This window comes from Meleagris gallopavo, chromosome 1 (genome assembly GCF_905368555.1).
Source record: "Meleagris gallopavo chromosome 1, MGAL_WU_HG_1.1, whole genome shotgun sequence".
NCBI classification, from domain to species: Eukaryota; Metazoa; Chordata; class Aves; order Galliformes; family Phasianidae; genus Meleagris; species Meleagris gallopavo.
Genome location: NC_139404.1, coordinates 130204180 through 130217857, shown reverse-complemented (window position 1 = coordinate 130217857; position 13678 = coordinate 130204180). Strand labels below are relative to the sequence as shown.

Genomic DNA, 13678 nt, shown 5'->3' with positions numbered 1-13678 from the left:
GAAAAATGTCATATTAGTTTTTATATGTAACAGTCCTGAAATGAATTCATTCTTGTAAACCCCACTGTGGCTCTATAGAATACTACTACTTGTATAGCAGTCATAGAGAAGATTCCAAATGGTGGTTAAATTTAGATTTTTGGTCCTTTATTCCTCTAGTAGCTTCCTTGCTGAAAGACTGAAGAAACAGGGTCTGTATAAAAATAGATGTAAATTTCTTCTTTATTGTTTAGTATTATATTTGTACAGCAGTGTTGCTAGATTTCTAGAATAAAACCAAGATGAACTTGATCAATAGATCTTGTGAGTCTTTTTGGTTCATGTAACATGATGTACTTTCAGTAAAATCTCAGCAACTTTTTGTTGAATTTAACAAAGTGGGTTTTTATCCCTTCTCCTTTCGCTCTAGAAACATTGTGATCGGCAGAAATCAAACCTACGGATACGCTTCAGGCCTTCTCTCTTCCAGCATGTTGGCCTCCACTCCTCCCTGGCAGGAAAGATCCAGAAACTCACAGTTAGTAGCTACACTTCTCCTTCCTTTCCAGGACAAGTTGATCTCATGAATTATTTTTTTAGCCTTTGAGGAAAAAAAGTTTTCTTGTTTAGTATTTTTTAATTATGTGTTATTCCAATTGGAATGAAACCTGGTATCAACTGGTTACTGTCAGGTATAAGAAATACCAATCTCAACTTATTTTTATGAATATTTGCTAGTGGAAATATGTTCTAAATTTTTTTATTTCTCTTTTTATTACTTTTTCTTTATTTATTACTTTAATGGCATGCTCTTCTTATTACCTAATACAAGATCTGAAATATCTGGAAATGAGTGATGTATTTATTTTTTCATTCCTTTTTTTCTAAGAGTTCATTTTAAGTGTAACCACTTGAGAAAAACATAATAAAACAGCATGATGTTTGTCTTTCTTTCAATTAGGATAAAGACTTCCTGAAACCGCTACTGCATAAAATCCATGTGAATCCACCTGCAGAGGTTTCCACATCTTTAAAAGTGTACCAGGGGCATACGTTAGAAAAAACCTATGTAGGGGAAGACTTTTTCTGGGCTGTCACACCAGTTGCTGGGGATTATATTCTATTTAAATTTGACAAGCCTGTCAATGTAGAAAGGTTAGTAATTATTTGGTTTTGGTCTCATATCTAAGGCTGTATGCTTGCCAAGAATGCTTGACAATAGAATTGGGGGCTGTTGTAATAAACTAAAGTGAAATCATCCTGGTTTATTTGCAGTTTAGGTGAAGCTGATCGCGTGCAACTTTTCCTTCCATGCCTTTACTGCTTTAAATGTTATTTTCCTCTTTATTTCCTCTTTTAATTTTACCTGGAGCCTTCTTGATAAATGCAATTCAAGACCAGTGCTTCTATGGCAGCCCATAAGGGAATCCAGAGAAGCCAATTTAGTTCTATTTGTGCTTGGTTGGTCTGCTTCTAATTACAATTGCAACTGTGCAGCTCAGTGTGTGGTACAGTATGTTGTGCCCTGCAGCCTCAGCCTCAGTTCATTGATTGTCCAGACCAGAAGTCTTGCTGGAGCATATGGTGTCCTTTTACCTGAAATTTGGCAACTCTAAAGGTTATTATTTTTTTTTTTTTCCAGATTCTACTTTAGGGCTTGGAAAAGAGTTAAAAGTCCAAGTTGACCTATGTAATTAATTTTAAAAATAGGCTTGAAATGAAAGTATCTGTGATTTGTTAGAGAGCTAGAGGTGACTTTATCTACTAGAGGTTTTAGTCTTCCTTTCCTTCTGCTGAGACTTTTTTGCTGCTTTGTTATTTACTGTCTATCAACATAGTAGTCTGAGACTTAAAAATTAAATTGCTTATTCAGTGTCCAAGCATTGCTACTTTAGTGGATTCCTTTCACCTTTCTTCACATACCTTATATGCTTTTTTGAGTCCAGTACCTCTAGTACAGTAGAGAAAGTTTCTTTGGATGATTTGTCTGGATGCTTTTCATATGAAGGAGCCCTTTTTGCAGTCCTGAACTGAATCCAGTTAGTCAACTTCTGCACATTGCTACGTAATCAAAGACTAAGTGAGGATCAGTACTTTCCTTGTTCTATGTTGTTTCAAGCTGGTCTGACCTATGAAACTCAAGTTTGTTGTGCAAGAAGTCAAATTACTCTTTCAGTTGATTAGTGTGTTTTAAAAGATTTTCCTGGATAGCTTTCTAAGATGTATGTGTTGAGGGGCTTGACTGCCATACTTCTGGGATTAAAAGCGGATTTTTTTTTAATCCTATATATTTTTTTAATATATAAAGATTTCCAAATGAAACGTATGAACTCACTGATTCCTTTTTGATCAGATTTTCTTCTTCAAGGTTATAAAGCGATCATTGTCAAATTTGTTTTTATTTTCTGAATAATTTATTTTTTAATACAAATTATATGCTTCTATTTTATAGGGTAGGGTAACTGTAGCAAGTAAATGTTGATCTTGGGTGGAACGTTGTTGTTTCATTAGGATGAGTCAAGTACGTAATGACAATGCCGTTAGCAACAGGACAAGTTTTAAATTGGAAGAGGGTAGATTTACACTGGATATTAGGAAGGAATTCTTTACTATGAGGATGGTGAAACACTGAACAGGTTGCCCAGCAAGATTGTGGATGTCCCCTCCCTGTAGGCATTCAAGCTCAGGCTGAATGGGGCTTTGACCAACCTGGTCTAGAGGGAGGTGTTCCTGCCTATAGCAGGAGAGTTGGAACTAGGTGGTCTTAAAGGTCCCTTCCAAACCATTCTAGGATTTTGTGAATTGTTACTAGCAAGTATAGTAGGTTATCCCTGTGGTTCAAGAATCAGCAAGTGCAGTTGTGAAGAAAATATGCATTTGGTGTGTATTACCTTAATGGTGAAGGAATTAGGGATAAAAGTAAACGCTGATGATCTCTGCGAAAGATGGGAAGACAGTTTTCATTATTCGTGCTCTTAAAATTTATAGCTAGGGCTAAGACTGTTAGAAGCAGTCTTAGCAGTAGAGGATTATATCATTATTTTATTTATTTTACTATTTTTACTTACTGATGAAAGTAATTTTAATTTAGATAAAATGTCTTGAACCCAGTTGCTTCCTCAAAGGAAGTTCACAAGTTAGAATGATTTTATATTTTCAGACTTAAAAAACTAGGTTTAGTGTCATTTGAACTATCATTTTAGGCCATTCTGGTATTTATTCATTTGTGTTTGCCACAGGGTCGTAAAAAATACAGTATTTTGCCTTTCTGCAGTCAGTAGCTGATCAGGGCTACAGACACTGTCATTTCAAATTGTTGAGGACTTGGTTTTTTTTGCCAACTTAAATTCCTCAGCAGATTTTTGTAGATGAAGGTTGGGCAAAGAAATTGTGCTTCCTTATATTTTTGTGATGCTTTTTTGAGGCAGCCAAATGTAAATCTGTGACGAGTGGGTTGAAAGACGTGAAAGGGAAAGTGGACTGCACATCAGGAAAGCTTGCCTGCTGGGAAGATAGATCCACAGCAATCAAGAGTAGAAAATATGCTTTTGAAAGCCATCTTGTGTTTGTGAAGGGACACAGCAGATGCTGTTTGTGTTTTTAAAGTAGTAGAATAGCTCTTTGAATTTGCACGAATCGTTGTCTGCCAGGTGGGTTTGAGGCATAACTGCTTAATAACTCCAGTAATAAATCCTTGATAAACAAGCTTCTTAATGGAAATATTGACCATAACTGGCAGAATGAATGGCAGGTCTGTTACAGTGTGACAGAGTAGTAACTTGTTCCTAGAGTTTATATTTCCATGCCAAACCTTTTTTGCAGAACTGAATTGAAATTTTGTGTTGAGTATAGCAGTTCTGTAACTAGCTTTCATCAAGCCTTTAAATACTTCATTTTTGAGACCTGAGAATATTGTCAGAGATAACAGAGGCAAGAATTTCTTAGTAACCTCAAGTGAGATCTGAACTCATGTACTGGAGCAGAAAAGAACACTTGTGGCTGTTTTGTGTTAAACCTAGATGGCTTATCTCTGCTGAATGCTGAAAGTCAGACGTTGATTATTCTAAACCAATCTTCTAAACTGAAAAAGAAGAGAGGTGTATAAATCAAAACTGTCTAACATTCATTTTAGTAACAGCTCTTATACTGAATCTTTTCAGTCATTTCCAAGTGAAAGATTTCCAGCCAGAACACTGAAGTCCCTTGATAGTAAGCTAAATTCTCATTCTTATTTTTGCAGTAATACAAGGATGCATACTGCTGTTACAATAGCATGTCCTTGAGACTGAAAGTAGATCCACTGACTTTCTTACTAAGGAATAAATTGCTCACCTTTGTGGGAAGTTTATTTTTTTTAAATGGATGGACTAATTTCTAAGTGCTCAAAACAGCCTACATTGTAAAGACAAGAAATACTGCATTTCTTTTCCTTTAGGTCATTAGATAATTATGAAAATTCACTTTGCTATTTCATTATATTCTGTTGTTCCAGGCTCAGTTAGTTATTAAAGCTGACATTCATATTTAAAAGTTACATTGTGGTATTCACATTACTACTATTTGAATTTACATTAAGCACTAGCATTAATTCTGGTTACTATGAATAACTATAAATATTACTTTTCTTTGCCAGTTACCCTTTTTCTTCAGAGAGGTTAGTGATGGGTATTGAGCCCAAGGAGCTCATTGTGAAGAGCTTTGGACACTGGAACTTGTTCTTTGAAAATGCTAAGTAACACCAAGGAAGCCCTTGGAACTACCTAACTGATGGACATTTTGTTTAGATCATCCTTTCTATATGACTGCTTAGCAGTGTTAGGGTATTTTCAAAAGGATTAGCAGAACTTGTGTTTTCTTGGGTTTTTTGTGTAGACTTCCTTTGTTTTTACACTCCTCTGCTTTTAACACTAGTTGCCTCATAGCTGTATCCTTGTTTTTAACAAGTTATTGGGTAGTCCTCAAAACGTGCCATTGATGGTTAATAAAGTGATTTTATGAGGTGGACCCTGCTCTCTGGCATTTCATCTTTAAGCTAGAATCTTAATACTTGGACAAATCTGCTTGTAGATTACATTTACTACTTTGTATTCTGATGTTGGCATAGCCACTTGAGGTGCAGTAGTTGAGAATAACCATCCAATTTTCTCTGCTGTTGACCCTGGGATCCCAGGGAAGGAACACATGATGTTAACCTTGTGAGTATGTCCTGTGGTAGCTTCTCATAACATAGATACCTTGCGTCAATGGGAATGATGTATCTGATTGTTTAAACTTGAAACTTACTGTACTGTGTGTTGTCTGGCAGCTGATAACCAAACATATGAGTTACTTTGCTTTGAAATGATTGTGACAGTGCGGAAAATTACCTACTTAAAAAGTGATGGCTACTATCTTGCTATTAAGCCCACTTCGTTATAGTGGAAAAGCAGCGCAGCTTTAAAAGCTGTTCATTGTAGAAGCAAGCTCTCTTTCAGCATGGTGCAATACATCCTGCCTTTCCTGTGCAGTTCTAGCTGACATAACACATGCACACAGCTGCACGGTGTACAGTTTATAAGTTATCTGTATTCTAAATGCGTAGTTATAGAATAGGTTATTAAAATGGAACATTATCATTTTATTAAGTTTTAAGTCTGATATCAGTTGGTAGGAAATATTTGGAAGTCTCATAAATTTATTAAAGTTTCAGTGCATTTCAGTTGGGCTAATGTTTTCAATGTGGGAGGGTGGGAAAAAAAAAAAAGAAGAGGAATTGAGGACTTGGTTTCTGTGTTTACATAAGCTCCTGTACTAATGAGTAGAACATCCTCAAATGGATAGACTGACAGCAGGGACTTGGCAGGCAGGCTCCCAGCCACTGATGCCGGTTGCTCCGAGCATGGAACTATGCCTGCAATGATGAGGCAAGTGCTTCATCTGAAAAGAAAAGAAAGCATGGATCAGAGACAGAAGAAAAGAGCTGCCTGAGCCAAGGACATGCTGCTTCCTCCTTAATGGCACTAATGCTCCAGATTTGTGTATTTGGCAGTGTTCCTGGGCTTACTGTTCTTGGTCAGAAATATTAAGAGGCTTAATGCAGTTGCCTGAACGTTAGGTGTCTAATGTGATACCCTAAATTACTTAATTTGATTTCCCGAAGGGCTTGAGTGTCTGATATGTCATAATTGCATCCAGCATCCTGTGAGGTTGTCCACATCTCAAATGTTAGCAAATGCCAGTGTTTAAGAAAACTAACTGGAGCACTTCTGGAGAAGTGTGTGTGAGCGTGTGTCTGTATGAGACCTACTATGAAAGTAATGCCTCCTATGTTACGATGCTGGCCCATTACGTCAGAGGCAGATGTTGGTGGGATGGCAGTAGAGGCTGAACCTTCCCACCAATATTCCATTACATGCTGTTGTCGTGAGACAGATGGCAGCAGAGGGGTGGTCTGACAGAATGCAGTCTGACGTGAAAATGTGGATGGAGCAAAAGTTTTTGCAAAGGAATGGGTAAGTGACCTAAAGGATAGGAAAGAAAACTGAACATGAGAGATGGAAAAGAAGTTATTAATCTTTCTTTTATATTTTATACAAGAAAAACATGGAAAGTAATGCACAGTTAATGCATGTTTCCAGTAACAGTGAAAATAACATTTCCTAATGAGGGTTCTGGGAAAATGACAGAGTGGAGTTAGATTAGATTTCTTTTACCCTATTTGCATCTGGAGATCAAAAAGACAGGATGGATTTGGTGGATAATAACTCTTGCAGAGGTGACAGTATTTGTGGAGAGCCCAAACCTTGCTGACTGTTACTTTCATGGAAATTCACGTTGTGCAGAATTAATAACTGGCATGTTCCCTGGTGCTGGTGTACTTTTTGTGCAAACGTGCAAGGAAACATTTCCTCTCTGCCTTCCTCTCTCTCTTCCTTTCTCTGAAAATGGAATATACAAAGGTATATCAAATTGCTAAACAGAGACACAGGGAAGCACAGAGAAAAACATTTGATTCCTATTATTTACAGAAGACAAAGGCCTACATTCATAAATAGATTCCTAGAATACTTGTGTTGAGCATCAAGTGAGATGAGTCTGTTTTCTTCAAAACAAAAAATGCACTGGCAATGGCTGTGAATTTTGAATTTTTAAGATTTTTCTTGTATTATTTCCTTTCATAAAGCTGCTATTTATGATAAGCTTGTAGCGTCCTGATCTATGCTCTCTTTGTAATGGCTCAACAAAACAGAAGATGCATAGAATTGCATGTTGTGTTTAAGAAAAATGGGAATGCCAGTGATTCTTGTTTTTAATAAAACATAAAAGACAGTAAGACAGACTTCTGAGTGCCTGAATAGAAACAAATCTGGAAATTCAGACTCAGTTCTCTGAGTCTCAGTGCCTGGGAAAGAAGATAGAGACGTCCACTCCATAGGCAAAATACAAAGAGAGTAAAGAGTTGAAGTTAGCTTAGCACAGGTGAAAGCATCAGTACTTAAAGATGGAAAAGTGTTAACTGTTCAAAGAAGAATACTGAACATTTACCTTCTACTAATTTACTAATCAGTAGATTAATAGCATTTGATATTAGTGCACATAGAAATTAATAAACACATATTGATAAACGCATTGCAGGAAGTTGCTACAAAAAATGGGTATCTTTGTAGGCTCTCACTACTGGGGAAGTTCTAAATTGGAGCATTATATGTGTATATATATACATATTTAAAGATTTAGTCAGTTTAGTGCACTGGCAAGCTAATGGTATCTTGTTAGTGCGTTGACAAGCGTTCTCCTCTTCATTCTGTTTAGCTAGAGTGTGTATGAACACTGGTTTCGACTCACTGGTTTTATTTTGATTTTGTTCCTCTGGTTGACATTATAGTTGTATCTAGTTCTGTGGGCTGAAGTCAAATTCTTGGCTTCAATATTCAGGTCACTCAATGTAAAGACTGAAATTTTTTTTGCAACTTTGACTTTGCTCCACTTTGTTTTCTTAATCTTCAGTGTTCTTTTAATTATTTTATGCATTTTATTTTATGCAGTGTGAAATGCTAATGTCTAGCATCTTCTTCTACTCTCTTACTATATGGAGGTTAAGAACAGAAATACATACATATAGTAACTCCTGGCAGACAGGAAGTTGTCTGTGTTTTTGGATACGTGCAGTAGCTAGCTATTATGTGCTAGCTATTATGTTTGACCTCAGCCTCTTCAAATTAAAGAGAGCCTGACAGTGAAAAAGGTTCTCTGAAGTTGAGGTACATTGGTATTTCATTTACTAGTTGTGAGTCAGAGTTGCCTTTTGCTGATGATTTCCATCAAGAATGTCCAATTTGCCCACCTGTGTTTTAGAATTAAAGCAGGCTGTGAAGTAATGTCCTACAAGGCAACTGTGCTGTTTATTACTTCAGGTTAATATGCATTTGCTGGGATTATTATATTTAACAGGTCTGTGGCTTTCAGAATTCTAATTTGAAAGACTGGCTCAGAAAGCATGATGTTTAAGTAGCAAATAGACAAAAATGCTTTTGATTCCATCCTAGGGAAAAATATCAGTTAAACAAAGTGGAGAAAAAAAGGCGCATGGTTTTTAGTATTTCCGAGGGTTGTCACCTATAAATCCCAGGACAGATGTCAGAATGACTTAACCAAAAGCACAGCAACTTTGGTGGCTTTCTGTCTCCAGAAAAGGCTTTCCTGAAAGCCTTGAAAGCTTGTGATTTATCAGTGTGTCAAGGAGACGAGCTTCATAAAAGAACAGCTAACTGAGGCTGCTTTTAGGAGCTGTAGAACAGCCGCTCGTTTGTAAATTAAATGTTATTTCAAAGTGAATTTTCTAATTCACAAACTGTATTTCTAAGCAGAAGATTGATTATAGATACGAGCTGTGTTATGTGCATTCATGCTTCTATTTTTCGTATCTGTGCAACTGCTGTCAGAGTAGGTGTTATCTGACAAGTGTTCAGGCAGGGCTCAGATATAAAAATATCCCTTCTGTTCTAAACATAATCTTAAATAAGATGTGACATATGCATATGTTATATGTATGTGTATATGATAGACAGATATAGAAAACAGACTGAAAAAAGTGGGCTTGATTACAGAGAAATAGTTTTCATTACTTCCCATAACGGTTTCAGCATCTTGCCAGCTTTTGAGCATGATGCCCTCCTGGCCTGATAAGTTCTGGGGCTGGGGAAGAAACCCCACCTGAGTTTCAGAAGTCAGCACAGTAGGAGAAATGGCTGCTGTGGCAGTAGGGCTGCTCTTGAAACAAACAGAACCCAATCACTGCTTATCCCAGCACAGACCACCTCCGCAGTGTTGTCTTCCACTGGGAGCACACGATCAGAGAGGTGCACACAAGTACCTGCAGTGTTGGAGCTGACCAAATCTAGTTGTCTTGCAGTTCAGTGTGGGAAGCTCTGCTGAAATCAGTGCAATGGGGGTCAGTGTAGCTTTCTGAGATCTGAATGTATGATTTTGACTCTGCTGAGCTTTGATAAATGCTACATGCCTCTGTGTGTTTGTGTGTTTTTAAATTAATTCCTATTAGCTTATTACCACAGACATTTCTAATTCAGGGTCAAAGGGCTCTGTTCTACTTCTTGACTTGTAGCTATAGAGTGTGGATTAATGGCAAGTATTTACCTTGCTTCAGACATAGTGGATAAAGACAATCTGGAATTGACATCTGCAATTATGTCTTAATAAATTGCAAGTGGAGCTAATGTTTGTAATTTTAATCAAGTGATAATTTCTGAACTAATTTTGTCCCTGGCTGGTGATGTGTTTAATGTGGAAGGTAGTGCTTAATGTTTATTTCTCTAGTTTCCAATTGAAGGAAGGTTTGAAATGTGTTGATAGATTTCTTACATATTCATTTGAATGTATTAACAGTAAATTAGGTTTGTTAAAAGTGTCTTTTGAGCAGGTGTAATATACAAGCGGTTTTCAGACAGTAATCTGAACAAACATCTCTGTGGTCCCCTAGAAAAAAATAAGAATGAGCAACTTTTCAAGCGTTTGATACCACCTAGTGGTAATAAATATTGTTACTTATTTACGTGTGTATGTTTGGTATCAAGAGGTATGAAGTTTGTATTTATATATAAAGAAAGAGAAATTAAAGCCTGTCTTTTGTAACTGACTATCTGCAGGTGAGTGGTACTGCAAAAACTGTTGGAGAGGGGGTAGTTAGAATTCTAAGACTTATACTTCACTACTTAAAAATATTAGGGAAGGTTTGGGGTACATTTTAAAATGTATTTGTTCTTTTGCATTACGAAAAATCATTCATTACTCATCTAAATGAGGTTAATGGGGACTTTCTACAGGTGTGTAATATAATAATCCTTTGTACATTTAAAAATAAACAACCCGACAACACACAATTTTGTTAGCAAAGAAAAAAAATATAGATATTGAAATAATAATCTGTCTCTGGAATAGAAGTTTGAATTCAGACATCATTAATGTATTGGCTGGGAGTTCCTGGCAGAGTCGTTAATGAGGCTGTGCAAAGAACCAGAGCAGAGGTCAGGTCTCAGAGAAAACTAATCTGGCAAGAGAGTCCATGCAGATACGTTTCCTGACCTGGTTCAGAATAGATCTGCAGAGTTCATTCTGGTGGCACAAGAATGGGCTGACCTGACCAGACGTGGGAAGCAAAGGAGAGAGGTTGGAAGTGATGCCAGCGCATACCTGGCAAACAGTGTTGGCTGCTTTGTGTAATGCAACGTGTGGAGACCAGATCTAGGGATCTTCCTAGTAAAACCTTACCCAACTGCTCTTGAACAAGTGCAAAAATTTTAGCTAGCCCTTTCAATTACAGTAGGACGTGAAACCATCTTTCACTTTTTCAATCATCAATTGATGTAGGTCTAGTGTAAAATTTGTGTTTATTATTATAACTCAGATAAAGTGTTTAGTGATACATAAGGTGGTAACATAGCTATTGATTGATGATTGATATATATAGACTGTCTTATGTTTCCTTTTTATTTATAGGTACTTGTTCCACAGTGGCAATCCAGAGCATCCAGGAGATATACTTCTAAACACAACCGTGGAAGTTTTGCCTTTTCAGGTATGAACACATTGATTTGTTTCTCCTTCATTATAGGATAAAAGCAAAGCCTCATAATTGTATTGACTTCCCTTTTTTAACAGACTAAGACAGACAAGGTGCTTTCTTTTCTAACTGTAGGCTTTTGATGCTTGTACTTTTTTTAAGCTTGGCTCTATTCACAGAAAATTACTGGAACTATTCAGATATTCCTTTAGAACGCAGCCTACTACAAGTATTGATGGTAATGTGGAGGTGAACAATTTCATTTTCTTCCAACTCACCGTTACTATTTAAAACAAAAAATAACCAAATAATCTGCCCTTTCCTGTGTGTTTTGGAAAAGGGAAAAGCTAAATCAGTCTCCTTTTTGACCTAGTTAAGAAAAAAAAACAAAAAACAACTTGGTTCAGGAATTGACATATATCCAGACCTTACCACAAATCCTTACAGATTTTTCAGTATCTGGATTCCCAGACTAAATCTGTGTCTTTCTCTTGGTGACCTAATTTTTTCCACCATAAATCAGTCTGAATTTTATTTCAGGGGAGCACTGTACTGTCTAAAATATATTCTAGCTTGAAGCCAGACGATACAGGCTCTTTTTCTTCAATTGGATATTACACCTAATCATTTATATCACAAAACTCTGGGAATGGTTTAGGATATTACTTCAAATAAATTTGTTTTATGTGGTATTAAAATAGCAAAGTATGTCTGTCTTCTCCCACACAACTGATGCAGGTTTCTTGACATCTATTTATTAAGTGCCATATTCCAAATTTAAGAAAAACAATAATAAGTAAATGATCATGGAGGGATTGTATATATGCCAAAAACTAGACTGGATTGGTCTGGGACTTGAGAGGAGGGGAAACAAATAGTAGATGGACTTAATGTCCTGTGTCCTGTGCCTGTCAAGAAATTGTAACTGATTTGTAGGAAATTCTTAGAGTGGGTCTTTTAGTATTGGGTCGTGTGATTCTAGTTGTAGTTGTCAGGCTGTTTTTGAAGCTCTGGTCTACAGTTTTATTTTTCTGTGCTTATGAAAGAAGCTTATTGGTATCCATCCTTTTCAGTAAGGCAGTGATAATTGAAATACTTCCCTTGCTGATCTGAAGGCTTTCCATTTTACCCAAATTCCTATATTAAAAAAAATGAGCTGTAAGTTTAATTTGGCCTGAGAGAAACCTCTGGCTCAACCATAGGAAAACAAGGCAAGATTTTGCTTTCGCTTTTATTTTTCTGTGTGCACTCTTGTCTGTTATGTATTTTGTTCATGTGGCAGTTGACATATCAGTTAAGTGGGGAACTTAAAGTACTTCCTTCTTCTATTTTGAAGCCAAATACAGTTCCATTCTGGAGTACTTATTTTTGTGCGTTGGCTTACCAAAGGCTACAAATAACTATTCTATACTGGTTTATAATTTATTTAGAGAAGCTGGATGCTGGATATATAACAAGTGTGTACAAATTTGGCCTTCCTTGGCAATGTCATATGTGAAAAGTAAATAAACTCATCTGTGCTTTCTTATTGTAGAATGAAGAATTGGTATTAAGCAAAGAAACCAAAGACAAACGCTTAGAGGATGGTTACTTCAGAATAGGTATGCCACAGACAGCAGTGCTTTTGTCTTACTCATTTAGAATGCCATGTGTTTTGTTACTACTGCAACCGATAAGACACTTTAAAACCAAACCAAACCTGTATCTGGGTTTTGTTCTTCATTTTGGATGTGTGACCTTCTAGACTTAGTTAACATTGCTTCCAATATATATTCTTTGAGACTGATGTACTAAACAAAGGCCTGTTGTGACTGCTAACTGTAGTGCAGCCATGCCCAACTTCTCTGCCAGAATACATCAACCTACATTACCACTGAGGCATCTCCAGGTTGCATAAGTTCCTCTCTCATGTCCTGTGGCTGCATGAGTCCCTCCCAGTGAGCTGTTGTGCTCGAGTGCCTGTCAACAGGGGCTGGGGTTTGAACCAACTCTACAGTCAGACAAAATCAACCCTTTTGTCATGGGATGAGATTGGCATTTCTGTAACCAAATGGCTGCTGGGGAAAGGGGCAGGAAATGGCAGGATACCTGTTGTCAAGAAAGAGAAATGTTACTTGTGGATCAGGTTTGGATACTTTTCGATCCAACTTTTTTTTTTTTACTGTGAAATAGGCTGGGCTTCCCAATTATAATGAAAGCAATTTTTTTTTTCATCTTAATGAATTACAGTTGATGCACTTACATTTCAAGTGTAAATTCTAACTGGGCTTTTAATCTGGATTCTTATTAATTGTAATATATTTAAGGATTCTTTAAATGGGAGTACATTAAGCATGAATATGCTCAATGCTCTCTGAACACAAATAAGCCAGGGGCTTCATATTTAGGTCCACGATATTACATGAAAATCTGTGCTAAAATCCCCTATGATCTTCAGGGATGCTCACAGTGCAGACAGTTCTGAAGTTCTGATTCTTTAGTGTAATCCTATTCAGGTCTGGCTTCTCTGATGACATCTCCTGTCTTGATTGCTGCTTATAGTATCAGCAAATTGATACCAAAACATTGGCTGTTTTCTGTTTTGGGAAATAATAGAATCATAGAATGGCTTGGGTTGGAAGAGACCTTAAGGGTCATCAATAT

The 13678-nt window shown here is 36.8% G+C and overlaps 1 protein-coding gene across 3 annotated transcripts in view; it reads left to right on the top strand.

The window, feature by feature from the left end:
- The window catches only part of MGAT4A (alpha-1,3-mannosyl-glycoprotein 4-beta-N-acetylglucosaminyltransferase A), a 76439-nt gene that overhangs the window by 59096 nt on the left and 3665 nt on the right, over window positions 1-13678 (top strand). For all 3 annotated transcript variants that reach the window (XM_085213711.1, XM_085213702.1, XM_085213708.1), the window contains exons 11-14: window positions 410-517; window positions 941-1134; window positions 10972-11050; window positions 12570-12636. In XM_085213711.1, the coding sequence (XP_085069837.1) occupies window positions 410-517; window positions 941-1134; window positions 10972-11050; window positions 12570-12636 (448 nt within the window). The remainder of the gene's footprint in view (window positions 1-409; window positions 518-940; window positions 1135-10971; window positions 11051-12569; window positions 12637-13678) is intronic.